Source organism: Eptatretus burgeri, chromosome 1, assembly GCF_056783735.1.
Source record: "Eptatretus burgeri isolate ZD-2024b chromosome 1, Ebu_testis_v1, whole genome shotgun sequence".
Lineage (NCBI taxonomy): Eukaryota > Metazoa > Chordata > Myxini > Myxiniformes > Myxinidae > Eptatretus > Eptatretus burgeri.
In genome coordinates, this window is record NC_140961.1 from 33,088,313 (window position 1) to 33,112,410 (window position 24,098).

The 24,098-nt window shown below is 42.4% G+C and overlaps 2 protein-coding genes across 7 annotated transcripts in view; one reads left to right on the forward strand and one right to left on the reverse strand.

Moving 5' to 3' along the window:
* Positions 1–19,466, forward strand: part of LOC147034178 (Kv channel-interacting protein 4-like) — a 129,048-nt gene extending 109,582 nt beyond the window's left edge. For 4 of the 5 annotated variants that reach the window (XM_085878129.1, XM_085878147.1, XM_085878136.1 and 1 more), the window contains 6 exons: positions 12,753–12,822; positions 12,949–13,019; positions 13,115–13,222; positions 15,232–15,336; positions 17,505–17,567; positions 17,660–19,466. In XM_085878129.1, coding sequence (XP_085734255.1) covers positions 12,753–12,822; positions 12,949–13,019; positions 13,115–13,222; positions 15,232–15,336; positions 17,505–17,567; positions 17,660–17,710 — 468 coding nt within the window. In that variant the 3' untranslated portion in view covers positions 17,711–19,466. The remainder of the gene's footprint in view (positions 1–12,752; positions 12,823–12,948; positions 13,020–13,114; positions 13,223–15,231; positions 15,337–17,504; positions 17,568–17,659) is intronic. The other variant, XM_085878122.1, reaches the window with a different exon arrangement.
* The window catches only part of LOC147034179 (uncharacterized), a 115,749-nt gene continuing 95,003 nt past the window's right edge, over positions 3,353–24,098 (reverse strand). For both annotated transcript variants that reach the window (XR_015057395.1, XR_015057396.1), the window contains one exon: positions 3,353–4,328. The gene's annotated coding sequence lies outside the window, so the exon portion shown is untranslated. The remainder of the gene's footprint in view (positions 4,329–24,098) is intronic.

A 24,098-nucleotide genomic window follows, 5' to 3' on the forward strand; every position in this document is an offset into this window, starting at 1 on the left:
TTTCAGGGCCATTATGAAATCGGTGTAAATTTCATCTCACCTTGCCTCATAAGGAATGAACTGTGAACAAACATTTTATTCCATTATCAGGAATTTAACAGCTATTCCTTCACCCCCCCCCCCACACCTCCCCCCCCTCCTCCTGCACTCACATCATTGTCCCTTGTATGGATTGCTGTTTTTGGTATTCTCATCTGAGCATGTAGCTCATGATGTCGGGATCACAGGTTTAAATACCTAATAGATTTTCTTAATGTCTTTTTTTAATTCACGTGAATTGCACAGACATCTCCGAATGTCCTCCTCCCGCATGTGTTATACGCGGTGATATACGAAGTGGACCTTAATTTGAGTAGAATCACAATAAAGTAAATTTCAATGCCTGCTATCTATGACTATAGTTGTGTGCAGTTGTGTAAAGACTATAGTTCCTCGGAAAGAGAGTTTTTTTTCAGCAAATCGGTCCTGGGTATATTCCCGGGTACTCCGCTTCTATTTCCTCAACATTATCCGATCCCTATTCTTCTCAATTCGAAAAATCAGAACAAACAAAAAAAACAACAAAAAATTGTATTTTCCTTCACCGAATAATGATTCTCATTTCCATTGAATTTCCTTCTGCTGCTGGTTCTACATCCCCCCTCCCCTCCCCCCTCCCCTCCCCTCTTCTCTCCAAACGGAATCTACATTAAATAAATAAAACGCTTCTTCTTCTTTAAAAAAAACATCATTTTAAGAATGCATTTCAACCCTTGTTTCCTCTTCACAAATGCTGTGCATGTTCCGCTTCCCCACCACGATATGTCTCTTGTTGTTCTTCTTCAGAAGGATTATTTTTCTGAGGTTTTTGTTTGTTCTGCGCCTCGTCCACAAACCTCCCACCCCAACTCCTGCTCATCCAGCGCAGTGTTTCTCCATCCATTTAACAAGTGCTGCCATGATTTTTTTTTTATCTCCGTCTATCAAAATTGGAAACATGGGATCAGGAAAAGCAACCACCCCCCCCACCCCCCCCCCCCACCACACCCCCTCAAAGCTTCATGTCCCACATTTGTGCCACCCTCCTCACACCACCCTCTCAATCCTCCCCTCTCCCTCCACCCTGTAAATGCTTGCCCGTCCCCTACTCTCTAAAACTTTCCCCCGCACCTCACACACCCAAGCCTTCACCCGCACCCCACACACTAAAACTTTTCCCCGCACCTCACACACTCAAGCACTCCCCCACACCCCACACACCCAGACCTTCACCCACACCCAATGCACTTTTTCCCTCACATCACACACACAAACCTTCACCTTTCCATGCACCCTACACACTCAAACCTTCTCCTGCACCTGCAGCACTCAAACATCCCCCACATAGCTCGGACTCAAACATCTGCCCACACCCTTCACACACAAACCTTCCCCCACACCTCTTACACTCAAACATCCACCTGCACCCCGCAAACTCAAGCCATTCCCCGCAACCCACACACTCAAAGCTTCCCCCAATGTCTTTCCTTTCCCCCCACAAAGCCTCCCCTCCCCCATCCTGAACCATACCAATGCCTCCTCCCCTCATCCTGAACCATACCAATGCCTCCTCCCCCTAGCTTTAACTGTGTGGACCTGAAACATTCGACATATCCACTCTAACCAGACATCTCTCAATCCAGGCTGCTGCCGATAAACCAGACATCATCTGTTTAACAGAATCCTTCTTTCCGCAGGAAGTCCCCAATTCCTTAGTGTCTCTCTCTCATTACTGTCTCCTCCAATTTTACAGGCCTGAACCATGCACTGGTGGTAGTGTTGCACTTTACATCAAAAATTCGATTTTTCACTGCCCCTGGACTAACCTTATACCTCCAAACCCCCAGGAGTACCTCTGGCTGTGACTTCCCCTCCGCCCACACCACTTGTTCATCCTTGTGTTGTAACATCCTCCGAACAGTGATGACATCTTCATCTCTCTCAGACAACATGGACAAACTTTTAACCACTCATCCAAACTCTCTCTTCCTCATTTGTGGTGTTTTCAATTGTCACAATGCAACTTGGCTGGGTGTTGGTACCTCTCTCACCAGCCACGGCACTTCTGTAAATGACTTCTGCAACTCCATGGTACTGACTCTATCTGTAAACTTTCCAACCCGAGATTTCTCCCAATGGCGAATCCACCCTTCTGGATTTGGTGATGACTAACTTTCCTGCAAATGTCTCCAGCTCCTCCTCTGCTCCATTTGGTTCATCTGATCGTATGCTTGTGAAAGTCAACATCTCCTTGGCTATTCTCAGAGAGAATGCCTCAGTGGCAGTGAGTCTGGCATTTCACTCAAGCAGATTGGCAGGGATTGCAAGTCTGTCTGTCTCTCTCTGTCTGTCTGTCTGTCTGTCTGTCTGTCTGTCTGTCTGTCTGTCTGTCTGTCTGTCTGTCTGGCTGTCTGTCTGTCTCTCTCTCTCTCTCTCTCTCTCTCTCTCTCTCTCTCTCTCTCTCTCTCTCTCTCTCTCTCTCTCTCTCTCTCTCTCTCTCTCTCTCTCTCTCTCTCTCTCTCTCTTTCTCTCTCTTTCTCTCTCTTTCTCTCTCTTTCTCTCTCTTTCTCTCTCTTTCTCTCTCTTTCTCTCTCTTTCTCTCTCTTTTTTTTTTATTTTCTTCAGGACAACCTCATCTCAGATAACCAATTTGGTTTCAGACAAGGTTACTCCACCTTGGACATGCTGCTTATACTCACCCACCAATGGATGGAGGCCCTCAACGTCAGACATGAGTTCTCGTCCACGTCTCTTTGGACATATCTGGTGCTTTTGATACAGTCTGGCATCCTGCCTTACTCCCCAAACTGTCTGCCTCTGGCATCCACAGCCAACTCAACACATGGCTTCATGACTTCCTCTATTCTCACAGCCAATGTGTGGCACTCAACAGAATCCTTTCATCTCCTCTCGCTGCCAAGACTGAGTGCCCCAAGGCAGTATTCTGACCCAGTCCTATTCCTGAGCTTTACAATGATTTCTCTGTCTCTGGAAAATTCTCTTCATGTATTCGCTGATAACTCCAAACTCTGCCGTGACATCCCTCGTCCTTCAGACAAGCAGGCCGCAGCCTCTCCCCTCTCTTCAGATGTTGAAAAAAAGATCACAAGATGGTCAAACACTTGGAATATGTCTTTCAATCCTGACAAATCTCACACTCTCACGATCTCTCTCTGAAAGGACCGTCTAGCACCCCTCCCCCCACCACCACCACCACCCTCTAACCCCCATGTACTTTTAAAATAATCCTCTGGAGGAGGTTCAATCATTCAAACTCCTGTTTCTCATGATCAACCACAATATTTCTTGAGCAAACCACATTTCAAAGTTGGCCTCCAAAGCCAGCCACCGACTGGGCATCCTCTGTCGTACACAGTCCTTCATTGACACACCTGAACTCCTATCCACCGACAAGGCCTTCTTCCACAGCTTGATGGACGACTACTCTCCCCTCTGGGCTGGCTCGTCTGCCTCGCATCTTGCTCAGCTTGACGCTGTGGAAACCAGGGCCTTCAAGATCATTGGAGTCTCCTGCACTGAAGCTGAGTCTATGGGTTTATCACTTCGCCATTGCAGACAGGTCGGTGATCTCTTTGTCTTCTCGCGCCTACTTTCTGGTCTTGCACCCTCTGCTCTTTCTGTGCTTCGCCCCAAGTTTTCTGCAGGGCTCACCCATCAACCCCCTTCTGATAAAACTGCCTAATTCCAGGATCAATGCTCATCTTCACTCACTTCTTCCTCTTTTTTTTCCCACCTGGTGAATTAACTTCCACATCCTCTTCAATCTCATTATTCCTTCCAGGTCTTCAAAACAGCTGTTCCCCACCATCTCAGATCATACCCAGTCCAAAGCCATGATCTTTTCTACCCTCGTTAACCCCTCCCCCCCCAAATCCCTCCTAATTTCCAGTTATTCCTCCTAGGAGTTTCGTTCTCCATGCGTGCGTGTTTTGCATCGTGTTTTTGTCCGTTACGTCCTGATCCGTTCAATGTGCTAGCTTTTCAACAAGCCACGACCATGTACACAAAAAGATCCTTTATTGTCAGACTCAATGCCATTGTGGTAAGAGCGTCCACTCCGAGTCTGGAAGGTTCGATTTTGTGACCCATTCATGTGAAGACTTCAAAAAATGGTGCACGCTGCTTCCTCGTTTGATGCTCAGCAGTCAGGGGATAGAGCATGAACAAATCCCATGGGTTGGAATCCAAATGGATGGGTACTGAGTACCCTGTGAATTTGTGTCTCTTCTCTCAAGGTTACGGGCTGTGTCCTCTTTCTCGCCGATATGTGTGACAGATCCTCCATGAGCCTTAGGACATTAAAATAAAATAAAGTTATGAGTTCTGCATACTTGTCATAATAGTTTTGCCACTTTACAACTTTCAGGTATAAATGCAGAATAAATGTACTAATTCTGATCGGAGATAAACTCTGGTACCTGAGGTCTGACTTTCCCTATTATTAAACAATTCAGAAAAGGTGAATGACACCGATTAAACAAGAGTGAGAATTGCTTTGTCCTACCGATCCCGATAAATGTTCGGGAGATAAAAATTGGTTTTGCGTTTAATGCACACTCGAGTTTATACCAGAATCAAAATGAAGAAGAAGAAACTGTCAAACCCACCATGTTTCATTTGTTTCCTGGCTTTGCCTATTTAATATTAAAAAATATCCTGATGTACATACATGAAGCAAAAACATGCATACGGCTTGTAATGCATCTATAATACATCGTGGTTGTACACCTGGAATCATTCCAATTGGACTGGGCCATGAACTAAAACCCAGACCTAAGGCCTGAGGCCTGCCAATCTGTTCTGCTTCACGTAATGGCGGCACATGGTTTTATTGGGGTGTAGACAGGCCAGCTGTCCAGCCAATGGGTGTAAAACAGTGGGGTGGAGTCAAGGCAGCTGAACACTCACCGATGCACGAAGAATATGATATTTTCTAAGTTTAAAAAAGTTATTATTCTATGAAAAATTGATGAAACACCCTGAAACTCGAACCTTTTCTGTAACTTATCATTGTAAAGCCACGTACCAAGTTTCAGTTGAATATGTTAAAGGGTATGGGAAATACGTCGGAAAACAAACAGGTGGGACGGATGGACAGACGGACGGAGAGCAAACCTGTACTCCCCTCCGGTGAAACTGGTATGGTACTAAAGGCCCTGTCACACTTTGACGATTTAGCCAGCGTGTGCCTGACGTATGCGAAATTTGGCTAAAATGCTGGCACACGTCGAATACGTTATGGGTAACTTTGTATATGTTAACAGCACGCTGGCATACGTAGTAGTACGCTGGCTTACATCGTAGTACACTGGCATACGTCGTAGTATGCCGAGGTGTCAGACAAATTTTCCATGCTTGAAATTTCCCGACGTATGCCAGCGTATGACTCACACGTTCCGCATAACACTGGCCATAAGTTGTCGGCACATTACGCGATCGTTGACACACGTCGACACACGTTACTTGTAAGTTACTCATAAGTTGAAACGCATCGAGGTAATGTTTAGTGTACCCGAAACTTATTTCTAACCTATGAGTAACGTAATGAGTAACGTGTAGGCACGTTACGCGATCGTTGACACACATCCACACACGTTACTTGTAAGGTACTCATAAGTCGAAACATGTCAAGGTAATGGTTAGCGTCAGTGTTCCAGACTCCCTGGGTTTTTTTTTTCTTCGGTATCACGGTGATGTTGACACTTTGATTTCTAGTGCGGTTATAATATAATTAATAGGGTGCCGCTCAACAATTTATATCATAACTGTCATACCGAAGAAAAAAAAACCCAGGGAGTCTGGAACCCTTACGCTAACCATTACCTTGACGTGTTTCAACTTATGAGTAACGAACAAGTATCGTGTGTCAACGTGTGTCAACGTGTGTCAACGATAGTGTAGCGTGCCTACAACTTATGCTAGCGTATACGGAACGTGTGTCATACGCCGAGTACATCGAGAAATTTTCAACATGCTGAAAATTTCTCGACGTACTCGGCGTATGACGACGTATGCCAGCGTACTACGACGTATGCCAATGTATTACGACGTATGCCAGCGTGCTCTTAACGTATACAAAACTTACCCATAACGTATTCGACGTGTGCCAGCTTGGTTCGGCAAATTTTTCATACGTCGGCATACGCTGGCTAAAACGTCAAGGTGTGACAGCGGCTTCACACTTCGATGTCTAGTGCGGTTATGATTTGAATCGTCGAGCCGCAGCCTATGAATAGCCTACGCCACGTGATCGTCGGCGATACACTGCCGCGCGCTATGCATAAGTTAGACTGTCGTTGGGCATAGGTTGTGAACGCCGACAACACGCTCAGCATTCGTTGGTATAAGTTATCTATATGTGATTAAAACGTTCTGTGAACGTTACTAATACGTTATGCATACGTCCAACACGTTATTGTACGCCCAAAAATTGAAAAAAAACATCAATAGTTCAGCGTACGCCAGCGTTTTACATACATTTTGAGACCTTGCCATACGCTGGCTAAAACGTCAAGGTGTGAAAGCCCCTTAATAAGAGCAGCTGCCATTTGAATTCACAAAGAAAAACAGCCGATTTTAATTGACACGAATGGAAATGCTGATAAACGAAAAAAGCTCAATTCATGGGTTTTCCCATGGGAGTGGGGGTGGTGGGAGGGGATCATAATTTGTTTCAGGGTTACCTTGAAATCTCTTAGTGCTTTGCTGTATTTCACTACCCATTGCCAACAGCCTGTAGTCAAGGCACCCAAACGGCAGAACTTCGAACAGAAATCTGCTTGATGCAACATGTTGGTCCTGGTCGTTATAAGGCATCGAGAGGCAATCGAGGCTTTTCATTCAACCCGAATTGGACGACATAACTTACAAGCAGAGTTCTCATCCTCTGGGTGGTCGAGTTTGCACATTACTTGTTAAAAAATAAGGTATAGTCTGTGTTTTGCAAGAATACTATAGATGTTTGTGTGATGTGCATCTAAAAGGTTTTAGATGGTCTTTCGGGTCTGAAGGTCGAAAGGGTATAATAGTTATGATTTAAAAGGTGTAAGGGGGTCAAAGGGTCTAAAGAGTTGAAAGGGTCTGAAGGGTCGAATGTCCAAAGGATGTAAATGTCGAAGGGGTCTAAAGGGATCAAAAGTCTAAAAAGGGTCTAAAAAGTTTTATGTGGTCTCAAGGATCTAAAGACTAAAGCTCAAAATAAAGGATCAATGGATTAAAGGGCCCAATCAGTCTAAAGGGGTCGAATGATGTCTAACATGTCTAAATGGGTGTAAAACCATATCAATGGTCTGAAGGGTGTTGAGGAGTTTAAAGGGTGTTAAGGTCAAAGAGACCCAAAAGGAGTCAAGGGACCTAAGAGGTGTAAAGGCCTTAAGGGTATGTGGGGTCTAAAGGTTCTCGGAGTTTAAAAAGGGGTCAAAAGGGTATAAATTTCTTAAGGGCTTAGGGTTTGAAAGGGTCTAACAGGGTATATATGGTTTAATGGGTCGACCTGATCCAAAGGGATCTGCAGGATCTAAGGATTATAAAGGGTCTAATGGGATCTCTCGGGTCTAATGGTTATAAAGGGTCAAACAGGGTCTTTTGGGTCTCAATGGTCTTTTGGTTATAAACGGTCGAACAGGGTCAAAATGGTCTTTGGGGTCTTATGGGTCTTTAGGGTTGTAGGGTCTAATGGTTCTAATGAGGTCTATAGAGTCTACAGGGTCTTAAGGGTCTTGTAATTCTAAATGGTCTTCGGGATCTTATGAGGTCTTAGGTCATCTAAGGTTTCTAACGGTGTCTCTAGGGTCTATTTAGTCTTAAGGGACTCAAAGGTCAAGGATTCTAAAGTGTCTAACAGGATCTGTGGGGTCTTGGGGGACTTAGGGTTCTGACAATGTCTAAAGGGTCTTAGGGGCCTTAAGGGGTCTAAAGGTATCGAGAGGTCTAAGGGGTCTAAAGGGCTGTAAATGTCTAACGGCGTCTAAAGGGTCTAAAATGTCGAGGGGTCTTAGCATTCGAAAGGGACTAAAGCTTCATGAGGGATGTTCCAATCGGACGTAATTAATATGTTTTCAGGGTGAAACTGAGTTCAAACAAAACTTAATTAAGAGACATAAATTATAGTCAGGTGGGTCGACGAGGCTTCACTCACGGACAGCTTCATGGATTGCGTTTTCCGTTTTTAACTCGTCTACGATGAAGTTGAGATGAGCTGTTAAAGACATAATGATGTCCTTGTCAGTCAGTCAGTCAATTAGTCAGTCAAGTAGCCAGTTAGTCAGTCAGTCAAGTAGCCAGTTAGTCAGTCAGTCAATTAGCTAGTTAGTCAGTCAGTCAATTGGCGAGTTAGTCAGTCGGTCAGTCAATTAGCTAGTTAGTCAGTCAGTCAATTGGCGAGTTAGTCAGTCAATTAGCCAGTCAGTCAGTCAATTCGCTCGTCAGTCAGTCAGTCAATTAGCTAGTTAGTCAGTCAGTCAATTTGCTAGTTAGTCAGTCGGTCAGTCAATTAGCCAGTCAGTCAGTCAGCCAATTAGCTAGTTAGTCAGTCAGTCAATTAGCTACTCAGTCAGTCAGTCAATTAGCTAGTTAGTCAGTCAATTAGCTAGTTAGTCAGTCAGTCAGTCAGTCCTTCCTTCCTTTCATCTGTGGGTGCATTAACATTTTTTCGTTTTTGTCCCTATTCCATTGAGGTGGCTCAACGAATCATGTTGAACCTCTGCGTGATGATTCATGATGTCGATTCATGATCAAAAAACCAATGGAGCCCTTTTTAAACTTTCCATCCAAGTGGTGAGATAATTAACTAATTAATTCAAAATGTAACCTGTATTTTGTAGGGCTGTCACATGTCGCAATATTCGGTCATTTTAAAAAATTCTTCATCTTTGGTGAACTTAAGCCTCTTAATTGAATCTCTTAATTTCATTTTTACCTCTTGATGTCATCCATACCCTCTTGCTTTGAAGAATGGAAAAGAAAGGGGGAGAGGAGAAGAGAAAGTTGGGTTGGGGTGGCAGAGAGGGGACAACCCTTTTTTTTTTAAACCACACCCAAATCCCTCCACCTTCCATTTTTCCAGTTTTCCCTCCTTGTAGTTTCCTTCTGTGTCCAGCTTGTCCACCCCATGCCTGTTTTTAACTCTGTTTCATGACCTCTGCCACCGAAGGTGAAGGAGGTTACATTTTCACCCATTTCTGTCTGTTTCTTTGTTGGATTCGCTATATATGCTAGATATCCCTTATTGTCGGGTTTTCCGTCTGTGTGTGTGTGTGTGTGTGTGTGTGTGTGTGTGTGTGTGTGTGTGTGTGTGTGTGTGTGTGTGTGTGTGTGTGTGTGTGTGTGTGTGTGTGTGTGTGTGTCTGTGTCTGTGTCTGTGTCTGTGTCTGTGTCTGTGTCTGTGTCTGTGTCTGTGTCTGTGTCTGTGTCTGTGTCTGTGTCTGTGTCTGTGTCTGTGTCTGTGTCTGTGTCTGTGTGTGTGTGTGTGTGTGTGTGTGTGTGTGTGTGTGTGTGTGTGTGTGTGTGTGTGTGTGTGTGTGTGTGTGCGCGCGCGCGCGCAACACGAGGCTCCACAGCACGAACCAGCGAACCGATTTCGATGAAACTTTGCCAACATGTGCAATATGTGATGGGAATGTGCACGTTTGAATTTTGTTGCCCAGCAACCACCCGTTGCTGTGCGGCGGCCGAAAAACCGCGTACAGTATTTTCAATACTTGTCCTTCAGTTTTGAATGTAGAGAAACGAGACTTCGGAATTAAACACTTCAAGATATTTCGAAAATTTTATTCGAGCCGATTTTTGATTGAGGTTTTATTTTTCAAATGGTAGTCCTTCAAAAATCGGGTGTCTATTTACCGTCATTTTTTATGAGGGGCTTAGGAAAGTGGGCGGAGCTTAGGGAAAGTGGACGTGGTTGATGAAAAGTGGGAGTGGCGTCGGAAAGTGGGAGTGGCTTATGGAAAGTGGGCGTGGCTTATGGAAAGTGGGCGTGGCTTATGGAAAGTGGGCGTTGCTTATGGAAAATATTGCGTGGCTCAGGAGGTGTGGTCAAACAAGAGCATTGAGAGAAGTTTATTGGGTTTTCCGTGCGTGCGTGCGTGCGTGTGTGCGTGTGCGTGTGCGTGTGCGTGTGCGTGTGCGTGTGCGTGTGCGTGTGTGTGTGTGTGTGTGTGTGTGTGTGTGTGTGTGTGTGTGTGTGTGTGTGTGTGTGTGTGTGTGTGTGTGTGTGTGTGTCTGCAACGCGAGGCTCCACAGCACAAACCAGCAAACTGATTATTTTTCAAATGGTAGTCCTTCAAAAATAGGGTGTCCATTCACCGTCATTTTTTATGAGGAGTGCCAGTTGGCAAAATTCGCAATAGGAAAAATCTTGCCAGGTAGAGGAACAATAGTATCTGAACCAATACGTCTTGGCAATGAATCTTCGTCGGTGGATCGGTCAAAATCAAAAGCATCGTATCCAGCACTTCGATCCTCGCGAATCCCTCGTCGCCTACCGGCTTGTCTGTTTGTTTGTTTGTCTCTTTGAAGGATATCTGAAAAAGTTGTGGACATATCCAGATGAAATTTCGTGGAGAGGTTGGGTGCATGACGAGGACAAACTGATTAGATTTTGGTGAAGATCCTGATCCGGATCGGACTGTTAGAATGTTTTAAGTGATTCTTCACCATTGAGAGACAGGGCCAAAAACGATATAGCGCATAATATCTCAAAAAGTTGGAGACCGATTCAGACGAAACTTGGTGGACATGCTGGGTGTGTGAAAAGAAAATAATTGATTCAATTTTGGTGAAGATCTGAATCCGTATCCGGATCTGGATCTCATAATTTTTAAAGTGATTCTTCACCATTGAAAGATTGGGCTCAATCAAAAACCATATATCGCATGATATTTCAAAAATGTATTGTGCCTGACATGTTCTTGTGGATCAGGCATGACATGGTGGAGGTATGCGCTCTACCAAGTGCCCTTCTCGCTTTGTTTATGTCCTGATCCGTTCAGTGTATTTCAGATCCTGATCCTTCCACGAGCCTCGACGATGTACACAAAAAAAAAAGAAGAAGAAATAAGTCCCCTTTGGACTTTTACCCTTTTGGTCCTTTCAAGACCCTTTTGACACTTTACACCCTTTAGATCCCTTAAGACCCTTTAGACCCTGTAAGACCATATAGACCCTTTAGACCCCAACTACTTTTGGAATGTACCCTTTGGACCTTTAGACTCCAGAGGCCCTTCAGACTATTAGACCCCTTAAGACCAATAAGACTACTTTGGACACTTTAGCCTCCTTCAACCCTTTAGACTCCAGACCAATTAGACTGCTTAAACCCCTTGACCATTTCGACCTTCACACCCTTTCAACTCCTTAGACCTTTTAAAGAGAATTTTAAGACGGTTTAGACATTTACATCCTTTAGATCCCTTCAGACCCATTTTAGACCCTAATTACTTTTGGAACATACCCTTTTAAACCTTTAGACCCCATAGACCTTTTGAACCCTTAAGACCCTTTAGACTTTGAGACCCTTTAATATCTTAGACCCTTTCAGACCCTTTAGATATTTACATCCTTTAGTCCCATTTAGACTCTTTTAGATCCCTCATGGCCCTTCATAATCCTATAGACCCTACAAACACTTTACATTGGTATACCCTTTTCACCTTTGGACTATTTAGACCCCTTTAGACCTCTTAAGACACTTTTGACACTTTCAACACTTTAGACCCATTTAGACCGTTGCACCTTTGAGACCCTATGAACCATTTGGATCCTTTAGACCTTTTAACCCCTAGACCCTTTCGGCCTTGAAACCATTTTGACCCATAAGACCTTATTTGTCCTTTTAAGACCGTTTTAGTCCTTTGATTACCCTTTTCATCCTTTAAGACGTTTCAATACTTTAGACCCCTTTAGAGCCTTTTGACATTTACATCCTTTAGACCCTTTTAGATCCCTTATGACCCTTTAAATCCAAATAGACCCTACATAACCCTTACACCAGTATGCCCTTTAGACCTATAGACTGTGACCTTGTGCACTCTTTTGATCCCTTTCGATCTTTTGAGATCTATTCGACACTTTAGACCCATTTAGACCCTGACACTTTATAGACCCTATAACCCCTTTAGATCCTTTAGAATTTAGACCCCTTCGACTGTTTAGACCCTAACTGCTATTGGAGTGTACCCTTTAGAACCTTTAGATATTTTAGGCCCATTATGAGCGTTTAAACCCCTCAGACCCCTTCGACCTTTCGACCATTTAACCCCCTTTAGTCCTTTTATAACCTTTTTAGTCCCTTTTATGACCCTTTTAGTCCTTTAAGACCCTTTCAACACTTTAGACCACTTTAAACCCTTACACCCATTAGATCACTTCCAACCCTTAACACTCCTTTAGGGTCTAAACGGGTGCAGGGGTCCTTTCACTGGACAAAATGGAGAGTGGGGTTGGGGTCAAAAAATTGCTTTCGTAATAAATATAGCTTGTTTTGTTATCTTCTTCAACATCATTTGGGGCTATAGGGGGATGACGCACGAACCTGCTTTGGAACAAATCGTTATGATGATTTTGATATTGGTGTTTGTGTGATGCACGGTGCGATTGTTGATCCTGTGACCATGTTTCCATTACTTTTGTTGTGATGGGGGCCATGCCAGGCTTAATGTTGACCTTTTTTTTTTTAATCTCCAGCTCCACATGAGATGCGTTTTCCCTGTGTGCAGGAATGCCCGAGTGGTGTCGTGAATGAGGAAACGTTCAAGGAAATTTACTCACAGTTCTTTCCCCAGGGCGGTAAGTGATTCTCTCTGAGAAGACATTGCAGCTTATCTTAGCAACACACATGGCAAGACTGTGCCCCTCCAGCACCCCTTCCATACATTCATTGTGATGCTGCTATCTAATTTGTTTTAATTTCAGATGCCAGCATGTACGCTCACTTTCTCTTCAATGCATTCGATGCTGATCAGGATGGCACTGTGAGCTTTGAGGTAACTCGTGGGTTTGACATTCTATTGATAAATGCAATCTGTGATACCGTTCAGGCAAGAGCGTCCGCCATTGTGGTCTCCTTTCTCCTGTCTAGGATTTTGTCACGGGACTGTCCATCCTGCTTCGCGGAAACATGAACGAGAAGCTGCAGTGGGCATTTAACCTGTACGACATAAACAAAGATGGGTACATAAGCAAGGAGGTAAGGTGGTTGATGTAATTTCTCAAGGTGCCATTTTTAATTACATCCCCCAGTATGGACAAGTTGAACTTTCGCGAGATAATTTTGTCGTGACGCGCGCTGACGGAACCAATTGATATAGAAACAAGGGTAGCACAGGGCTACAGCAAAATTGCTCATTGTTTCAGCCCACACTGAATGTCTGAACCGGTTTGCTTTCAGGCATGTCTTGTAGAGTAACAGGCATTGGCTTAGTCCTTTTGAAATGGCAAGGCCTGGAGGCAAACCTGGGATCACCTGGGAAACACTGTGGATCAAAATCAGACCTTTTGATATGATCTTTTGGTGTCATTAGGCCCTGTAATCCAGAAAAATATGATCATGTGACCCATGCCGTCTGATTGTAGACATTAGTGCTCTTGATGAAAAAAAATTAAAATACCACTACTGCTCGAAGGAGGGGCGGGTGGTGTGGTTTGGCATGGGGGCTCGAACCAATTCCCCATCTTATCTGCGAGCCCTTGCGTTCCTTGTGTTCCCTCTACGTGAACTCATGTTCTTCCCTAATCGTGGAAACTGATTCTTCACTGCTGCAGATCGTCTTTCCTTCCTTTTATCCCATCTTGTTTTCCACTCGTGGCTCTTTATTTCATGAATATTTATTTCCTTGTGTTTTCACTTCATTATAAGTCCACCTTTTTATTTTGCGACATTTCCATAAGCCCACTCTATTTTCTCCTGTTGTTGAAAAATTGTTTTTGACAATAATATTCCTCTTGAAAATTAAAATCTTCTAAAGTTAAAGTGTTGTTTATTTAATTTTTTGGGGTGGGGGTGGGGGGGGGGGACAGAGGGATCTGAGTTTTGGAGGTCGAATCCAATTTTTCACTTGATCGTTTCTTGGCCTTTCCTGCTCACACTACCGGCTTTATTTGGCCCATTGTGTGTTCATCTCACTGTCTCTTTGTTGCCAAGATACTTCGCGTTTCCATTGAATGTTAATCAAAATGTCTGACATTGTCACAAGAGTAAACAAGACACCAGGCAATGTCACCGTGGCGAGACTAAGCCCATACAAGTGCAAATGATCTGTTTGCCTTCTTTGTTCCCCTTTGTTTGGTTGTCCTTTCTCTGTCTAGCTGCCTGTCTGTCTGTCACTCTTCCTCAATCTTTGTCTGATTATTTTCCTTTGTGAAATTTTTATTTTCTTCTTCCTTTTTCGTCTTCGCTCTGCCTCCCACTCCCCGCCTGCCACAATCTTCTACATCTGTTTGTATAATCGATGATACAGGTATGATTTGATATCCAAAAACACATTTATAATTATAAATAATCACACAAATTGAAGGATCTCTTGTTTAAGATGTCATATGTTCCGGATGATTGTGAAATACTCTGTACAAAGGATTTCGGTGTGTGCATGTCACCTGCATGTGATCCCAAGAGTGAATGGTGACATGTTACGCGAGCCAGCGAGGAGAAAGCTTGCGAGCAAGCACGCACAATAGCGATAACCTTGTGTTCAAACGTGTTGTTATAATGACTGATGATGGGGTGAGAATTTGGTGATCAAACAGCAACTGAAATTGGCTTTATGATGTGACATCGAACACTGCGAAACCAAACATTGAGGTTTAAAATTTTCATGCAAATTTCCTATCTCAGCCACGTGAGATATCCTGGCTGACTTCACCATGATGGGATATGTTATGGATCGTAAAGCATCCTTCCTTGCGAAGCAGCTATCTATATATTTTGCTAGGGTGGGGATTAGAGGAGAATGTGTTGGGGTGGGTAGAAGTAAGGGTGCATGAGGTTAGAAAGAGAAGGGAAGGATGGGCAAAAATGGATGTATGGGAAGAAGGGAAAGGGTGGGGAGGGAGGGGTGGGAGTGTGATAACCTTGCTCGTTTTGTGTACAAAATAAATTAATTTCCCAAAATTTGTTTCACGCCCACAGACACAAATTTCAAGTGGATAACAACTTCACACTCAGAGGTGTTTTTATTTTTCCTTTAATCTTCACTTCAGGAAATGCTGGACATCATGAAATCTATTTATAACATGATGGGGAAATGCACCTACCCTTCCTTGAGCACAAACACCCCAAGAGACCACATGGAGAAGTTTTTCCAGGTCAGTATTGACCAGTACCTTGATTTTCTTACAGTTACACAGAAGGGATGAGGTCAAGGAATGTGTTGTTTGTATTTGTTTATTTATTTATTTATTTATATGTACTCTGTAGCTGCTTGGATGCATCATTTCTTGGGAACACGGCTGTGGGGGATAATGAGGGTCGTTTCCTCGAGGTGATGCAATGCCCCCATTACCAACTGTCTGGTACTCGTTTTGATGGGCTGAGTCGACCCACCTGGTGTTAATTAAACGGTGAAAAAAGATGCTTGAACTCAAGACCCTAAGATGTTAAGACATCAGTGAAATGAGTACCAGTGTACTGGTAATAGAAGGCATTGCATCAACGGAAAATTATGCATCAGCAGCCACAAGCTGCTGACAAAACAACAACAACAACAACCGATAATTCCAACACTAGGCTTATTCATTTGTATAATAAGTGCACATTTTCTCTCTCTCTCTCAAGGGATTATTGTCTCCACCTGGGAATGCCACCTTTTCTATTGTGTTGTCTCTCGCCCTTTTTAGTGCATCTTCTGATATTGTTGGCGAGTCAGCCAGAGCAAGGTCTATTATTTTTCAAACTGTAACCACGATATCTTTAACATCTTCAAGCCCCAGCAGATGGGACAAGAAGCTTGTAAAGAACAACATACTCGATTATATACTGTAAGGCACTCTTTCACAAATCTGATGGTTTATGGTCTGATTCCAAAAGGAATAAAGCCAAGACCAAACACCTTATCACATTGCTAAAGGGATAGTAAAAAGAAAAACAAAAAAAAAACAACATTGTCAGAGATCATTGTAAACGCGCCAGCGAAAGTTGAAACAGCAGATTCAAAAAGTTTGCATTGTCTTTCATCCGGTGTTTAATAAGGCACATTCCGGTGTCCGATGAGACGGATAATGTGCAGCACAGGCATATTGGTTCAAATGACCTTCCTCGATGCCTTGTTTTTGTCGACAATATAAACAATGTGACTAAGGTATGGAATGACGCCGAGTTGCAGATCGGATTTGTCGACGAAAACCCTGTGAAACCAGTGGAGGATCAGAGGGCCGATGAAAAGAGGATGAGCTGCCAGGGTGAATTTGAGGAACATGAAAGCAATGCAGCAGGTTAATAGAATTGGGAGCACTTTGAACCGTTGGCCATGGAAACCGGGGACAAACAATTGAAGGCAGGAAAGACATAATGTTTGTAAAACGATATCTTTTCAAACGCACATTGAATGTGGGCGTATCCGAAATAATTGCAGTAAATTTTCATCTCGGACAAACAATGTCACATTTTGAACTTGTGCGGGGGCTTGTAATTTGAGTGGTTTGTCTGCCGATAGAATTGTTCATTTTCAAGCATGTTCAACCTTGTTTTGCTTTGTTGCGTTACAAATCATATTTTCCACTGGTCCATGTGCTCCATCTTCCTTTGACTTTGCCAGATTAACAATACCATGTACTATAACAAATACCATGTCCTGTTTGTATGTCGCTGCAAGTATGCAGCTCCTCTTGGTGCTGGCAGTATAGCTTAGAGTCGTGCACTCTAACCTTGAAGTTGTCGAGCCTGGGTTCGAATCATGAGCTCGCTATAAACTGTCAACCTGGTGTTTCACATACAGGGCAAATCATCAATGTGTTCGCCACCCATCAATGGGATATTATGCTGGAGGAGTCGTCTGCCAGCACCATTTTCAACTTACAAATTCCTATCACCGACAGTCGAACGCCAGGCCTGACCAGCAGGTGCATGAAAGATTTGGGCCAATCTACCTTCTGCAGCCCACCTCACCAGAATATGGGAGTAATTGGGGCCATTAAAGTAGTGGAGTAGTAGTAGTAGTAGTCGGCGTCGTCATAGATCCAGCCCCTCTTGAATGCCTTCACCATTAACTAGTTTTTTTCGAAAATGGCTGCAATATGAGGAGGCAGCTTCATTGCTTTGGATACTGGGACACGCAGCAGCTGCAGGAACCCGATATGTAACGTCCCATGTTTTGGACCGCAAACATGTCGGGCAGATGATGTACAAGCGTTGAATTGAACGAGTGAAGAAGCATGCACTGCTTTCATTCTGCTGTTTCGGAATGATCGGAATGCTGTTTTTCTGTTACCGCCCTACATTACAAGTCACTTTTCATTTTCTTCTTGTTTTCTTCCAGAAGATGGACAGAAATCGAGATGGGGTCGTAACAATAGACGAATTCATTGATGCTTGCAAAGAGGTAAGTATAATAATATGTTTGCACGTAAAAAAAAAAAATTGAATTGATGTCACAGTGACCGTTCATTGACGACGTTATCTCATGCGTTCCAGGACAGCAACATTGTCAGATCGTTGATTCTGTTTGAGAAAGAGCTGATCTGAACATGGAATGGAAAATACATTGTTGTCCGGAAGGTTTATTTTCAAAATATTTGGGCCTTTCGATGTGTGAAAGTATTTTCTGAGGCCTTGTTGGATAGGGTGGGCTTGGTTATATCTGAGGTCCAGAAAAAAGTTTTTGTTTTTATTAAATGCACCGTCTCGGGCCCAGTTGTAAAGGGCCATCCAAAGAGCTCGACATTGAAGATTTCTGGTACTTTTACTGCCCATACCAGTCTTTTAATTGGAGAACGAGCAGGCTGTGCTTATTCGGATGGCTCTCAAGCCCCCACACTGCAGAGCGGGACCAGATTTATTTATTTTTCCTTTCCAAAATGAAATGATGAAATCATTTTCCTTCTTGTCGTCCTGCGATGTCCTAAAAGTGTTGAACGTTGCCATATTTGCTATCAAAGAAGCGACGCGTTTCGAAGTCGCATTTTGCAAATTGAATGTTTGTTTGTTTTTCTTTTTGTAACATCAGCGTTTTGTGCACTTTGATTTTATTTTTATTTTTTTTTGTAGTTCAGAGCAACATTGTACATGCTGTTATCATTACGAGATAAATTTCTGGATTAATTATGGAAATGCACGCAAGATGTGCAGTGTCTGTGTCATGTTTATTACATTATGTGCAAGCCTGTCTCTACTGCTGGGCACTGAACAAGGCTTGTCAAATAATAGACGTTCATTTTGCACTAAAATTTATAATGAGGAAATGCCCACGGGCGTATAGTACAAGGATATGGAACTTAAGGCAAGGAAATGCCACGATATTGTGACTCGCTTTTCAAAATGCAATGAGCCATTGAATGCATCCACTTTCTGAATATTCTATCGACTCAGTTGGTTGGAAGAAGCTCAACGGAAGATCCACGATGACGGAACATGTCTAAGCTGCTTAGTTTATATCGGTTCTGTTATTACTGAACTGCTCCAGGGTTCAGATAACATGATTCCCTGGTGCTTATTCTCCCGATGCAATAATGCATTGAATATTTAGGGGTTGTTTTTTTGCAGTGGAGCTGAGAAAAAGATAGAAAAGTTGTCGCTCCAGCTCCTTCGCACTACAAAACCCGGCAATGAAACAACACCAACTTATTTATTGTAACCAGAAAAAAAAAGTTATGTTTTGTGTAAAGTACAGGAAATGGTCATAATGCCTTTAGAGCCTTTATTTAGTGCACTGCTTATATTATAATAGATGACGAGTTTTGCTAAATTGTGTCATTTGAGCGGATGGGGAAGAGATTTTCTCTTTTTTTAATTGTTATAACTAATTGTGACTGCAACTACTATTACAATTACAACTTGAATGGCCATAATGATTTCTTCCTGCTTGTGGGGTCGGCCCAGGAAAGTTTTTGGCCCAAGTCTTCAACAAACCGGCAGGCCAGGCCTGCCATTCGTTTGAAGGTTATTTGGGCAGGAATATTGTGATTTGTTCAAGATGCCGGAAATAACTCGCCCATTCTTCGCTAAATCAGTCGGGAGATATTTAACGCTCCCAGTGCTGGCAGATGGGTCTTCCAGCATAACGTTCACCCAAGCAACAACATCGATGTATCGCCATGTTTGCGAAACACCAGGTGGCAGTCTATAGCTGGACCCAGATTCGAACCCAGCCTCGACAGCTCAAAAGCGAGTGTGCATACCTTCAGGCTCTCCGGCTAGCCCCAAACTGCAACAGCAAGGCTGTGTAATGTTTTGGCCACAATTTGGTTCCATTCATTGAAAAAAAAAAAAAAAAAAAAAAGAATCCTTCGTTTAATAAGGTCGACGTATATTTTCTGCTACGCAAAGGTCTGAATATAATTTAATTGCAAAAGCAACTGGCCAATGAACCATTGCCAAAAACACACAAGCAATGACTTGATACAGTGTTCAGGAAGATTTCTTACAAAATCCATGGTGTTTGCATAAAGGATCATCATTTTTAATAAAAGACTGTAATGGGTTTTTTTCCCCCTCAAATTTTGTTGGAATGTAAGTTATTTTATTCTCTGAATCGCTCAAATGAGTGAAAAGTGTTCTGTCTATGTACATCCAGGAATGTTTATGAAACTCAGGACTAGCCACTTACTAAAAAGGCATGTGTTGCTATCAGTGTGCCTGCTCGCTACTAATTCAGCTCTGTTTTCTTGTGTTGGTTTTGTATAGTAATTACTAATCACACAATGTCGACTTGCATTTTACTCGTTTCTTAAATGCGTTTTGTGTATTGGCATGATTCGTTGTTTGTCTTCTACAACACTAATAATTTGGCTCTAGACCTTGTAATGTGCATAAAACTTTACTTTCTTCCACAAAATTGTGTATCATAATGCTGCTTAATTAATAAAATTCCATTTGATGAGCAAATTTGTTGCTTCTTTTAACTTTCAAAGCAATATAAATAAACCATTACTGTTACTACTGCTATTACGATGACTACTGGCTTCTTTGTCTAATTCTGATGTGCCATACTCTGTGACAGAGCGTCGGTGCTGCCGAAGCAGTTTTTAGCTCGCCTGTTCGAAGAACAAAGAGCTATAGCGATACCCCCGGCGTGAGCGTGAGCGTGAAAATGTTAAAGTTTTTGGTGCAAGTTATTTTTTCCTTTCTAATGTTTTTATCTACCACACTTTTTTATACGCCCGATATATATGTATGTATATATATATATATATATATATATATATATATATATATATATATATATATATATATATATATATATATATATATATATGTATATATATATGTATATGTATGTATATATATATATGTATATATATATATGTATATATATATATGTATATATATATATATGTGTATATATATATGTGTATATATATATATGTATATATATATATGTATATATATATGTATATATATATATATATGTATATATATATGTATATATATATATATGTATATATATACATATATATATATATATACATATATATATATGTATACATATATCTTCTTCTTCTTTCGGCTGCTCCCGTTAGTGGTCGCCACAGCGGATCATCTGTGTGATCCGCATAGTGATTTGGCACATGTTTTACACCGGATGCCCTTCCTGACACAACCCTGGTCGCCTCTTACGACACAGGGATATGGTACACCTATTTTAACCGGGTATACACCGGCCCAGTATACTGGTACTCATTTCGCCGACCTCGGAAGGATGACAGGCTGAGTCAACCCCCTGCTGTATTAATTGAGTGGCCCAACGGGGCTTGAACTCAGGACCTTTTGGATCCCAAGCCGCTGCCCTAACCACTGCGCCAACACCAGGCATCATATATATATATATATATATATATATATATATATATATATATATATATATATATATATATATATATATATATTTATATTTATATATATATGTATATATGTATATGTATGTATGAATGTATGTATGTATGTGTGTATATATATATATATATATATATATATATATATATATATATATATATATATATATATATATATATATATATATATATATATTGGGGTGTATTATGTGATACTGGTCGTCCTTCCGTCTGTCCGTCTGTCCGTCTGTCTGTCCGTCGGTCCGTTCGTTCCTGTCCGCACTCTAACTCCCAAAGTTTTCAACTTTCACATTTGGTACATAGGTACAGACTATGGAGACGGTGTGTCGCGACATACGTTCGTCATCTAAAGTGGTTGCCATGGCAACCAGGATGCTCTCCGCACTCTAACTCCCAAAGTTTTCAACTTTCACGTTTCATATTTGGTACATAGGTACAGACTGTGGAGACGGTGTGTCGTGACATACGTTCGTCATCTAAAGTGGTTGCCATGGCAACCAGGATGCTGTTTTCCATCCGTTCCTGTCCGCACTCTAACTCCCAAAGTTTTCAACTTTCACGTTTCATATTTGGTACATAGGTACAGACTGTGGAGACGGTGTGTTGTGACATACGTTCGTCATCTAAAGTGGTTGCCATGGCAACCAGGATGCTGTTTTCCATCCGTTCCTGTCCGCACTCTAACTCCCAAAGTTTTCAACTTTCACATTTCATATTTGGTACATGGGTACAGGCTGTGGAGGCGGTGTGTCGTGACATACGTTCGTCATCTAAACTGGTTGCCATGGCAACCAGGATGCTGTTTTCCATCCGTTCCTCTCTGCACTCTAACTCCCAAAGTTTTCAACTTTCACGTTTCATATTCGGTACATACGGTACAAACCGTGGAGACGGTGTGCCTCAACATACATTCGTCATCTAAAGTGGTTGCCATGGCAACCAGGATGCTGTCTTCAATGTAGTAGCACAATTCTGTATATACCTTATTGTTCGGGCATATGTTGTGCTTACTTGCGCTCTTGTTACTGTTTACAATATATAAATACATATATTGCTTTAAAATTATTTGGATCAGACTTCACTGCAATGCTTTATAAAAAATATTAATTATTAGACGAGTCTTTTAAATACGATAAATGTTTAATCAGGTGAGCATTGGGTGTCTTTGACACCAACTCTGGTTTGGAAAGCGTTCTACTGAGTGGTTTGCCATTGCCTTCCCAGGAGTAGTTAGGGCAGGAATTTGCAATTTGACCATAGTGCCAGCGATAGCTGATGCCCTACTCTTTGCGAAGGACACCTTGGGATCACTAACATCCAGGAACCACTGCCAGCAGACAGGACGTCCAGTTTCACATCCATCCAAGGGCTAAGGTTCGAACCCAGGCTAAACAGCTTCGAGTAGAGTGTGCGTACCTCGACAGTATATAGTATAGGCCATCCTGCCATTATTCGACTTCTTTAACAGCCCCTTATTTCCACATGGCGAAATTGGCTGGGGAACATCTTTAGCCCAAGTCTTTCACAAACTTGCTGGCTAAGCACGAACATATTTGATTAAAAGTGGCAGAAATTTTGAATTTGTTGATGGTGCCGTTAATAAGTCGCTTGTTCTTTACGAATGATTTTGAAGACGGATCCTCTAGTGCTAGCTTAATGTCCTTCCGAAAGATGGTGCACATATCGATGCATCACTCTGCATCCAAAACACCAGGGTTACAGTTTATAGCTGTCTCAATATTCAAACCCACGCAAGACAGCTCGAAGGCGAATGGGGATACTTGTAAGCTGTCTGGCGAGCCCTCCATAAACACACCATTAACCTTGAAAGAAGGAGCTAAGCAGCAAGTCTTCTACTAACCCTCCATAAACACACCATTAACCTTGAAAGCAGCTAATCGGAAAGAGTCTTGTGTCATAAAAAAAAAACATTGCTAGGGAAGGCAAGGAGAAGCAAAGTTTATGGAAATTCAGAACTGGCAAACTAAGTTTGTGTTTTGGAGAGGAAATCAAAAGACGTCATACAGCGAGAAACTAATCTCCAGTATTCTTTATGTCTGTCGCCTTTCAAGTGGTTGTAGATGGAAAGTTTTCAAGAAACATAAGGACGTCCGTAGAAGCAACAACTGTTCTGTTTCAACTCGCTGTTTGTACGTCAGAGGCACCTTTTAATAATCCAAACTTTTCGACTGAAAGGAAGGAATCGGAGGTTGTTTCAATGAGATTTATGAAGAGTTTAGTGTCTAAGTAAGCCTTTCTCGAAAACATGAACCCAATAACACACCCTCATTCGAGCTATCGAATGCGTTTGTAAATATGCAAGCTGTCACTGGCTCGACAGCTGACGAACAGATTGCCACCAGGGAAAATGAATCTGTTGATTATATTAGGAGCCTTAGGTAAATATATCGTTCTGAACATATACGGGATGCACTAGTTGAGAAAGAATCTCCAGCATCAAGAATGCCTCTTGTCGGTTGACAAAATAACTCGAGGTCTGAAACAAAATGAAATTCTTCTGGGCTGGGACTCGGTGTGACCACTCCTTGGCTTTTTTCACAACATCTTGGCTATTCGTTGTTCACCTTTGTGTCTTGCTTTTCAGTAGGTTCTCTATTGTCATCACTTTTCCGAAACCTTGTGAATTCTTGGCTTTTTTCATTGGCTCACCTTGGCATTCATGAAAATGAGGAGCGGTCACACTGCTGGCACTGGAAACTTGCACAATGAAATGAGTGAGATCGAGAATGCTCCTTTTGCCTTCCTCGACGAGCACCGAAACACGTATTTTGTGCACAATTTCAAAAAAACATGACAACATTGTTTTCTTATGTGAATCCAAAATTCCATTCATCCATTTTGGCCGCGATGTTTGCTATGATGTGTTGGAATTTGGAATGCAAATGTGCAGAGCAGCTTATAAATGCTTTTGTCTTGCTGAATCCCCACCTCCTGCCCCCCCTCCCAATCTTCCCCACATTTCCCCATAGCTTAAACAAATCTCTTCGATCTCCTAGTCCAGGTCGCCTCTGCAACTTCTGACATTATTTGTCGGACAGAAA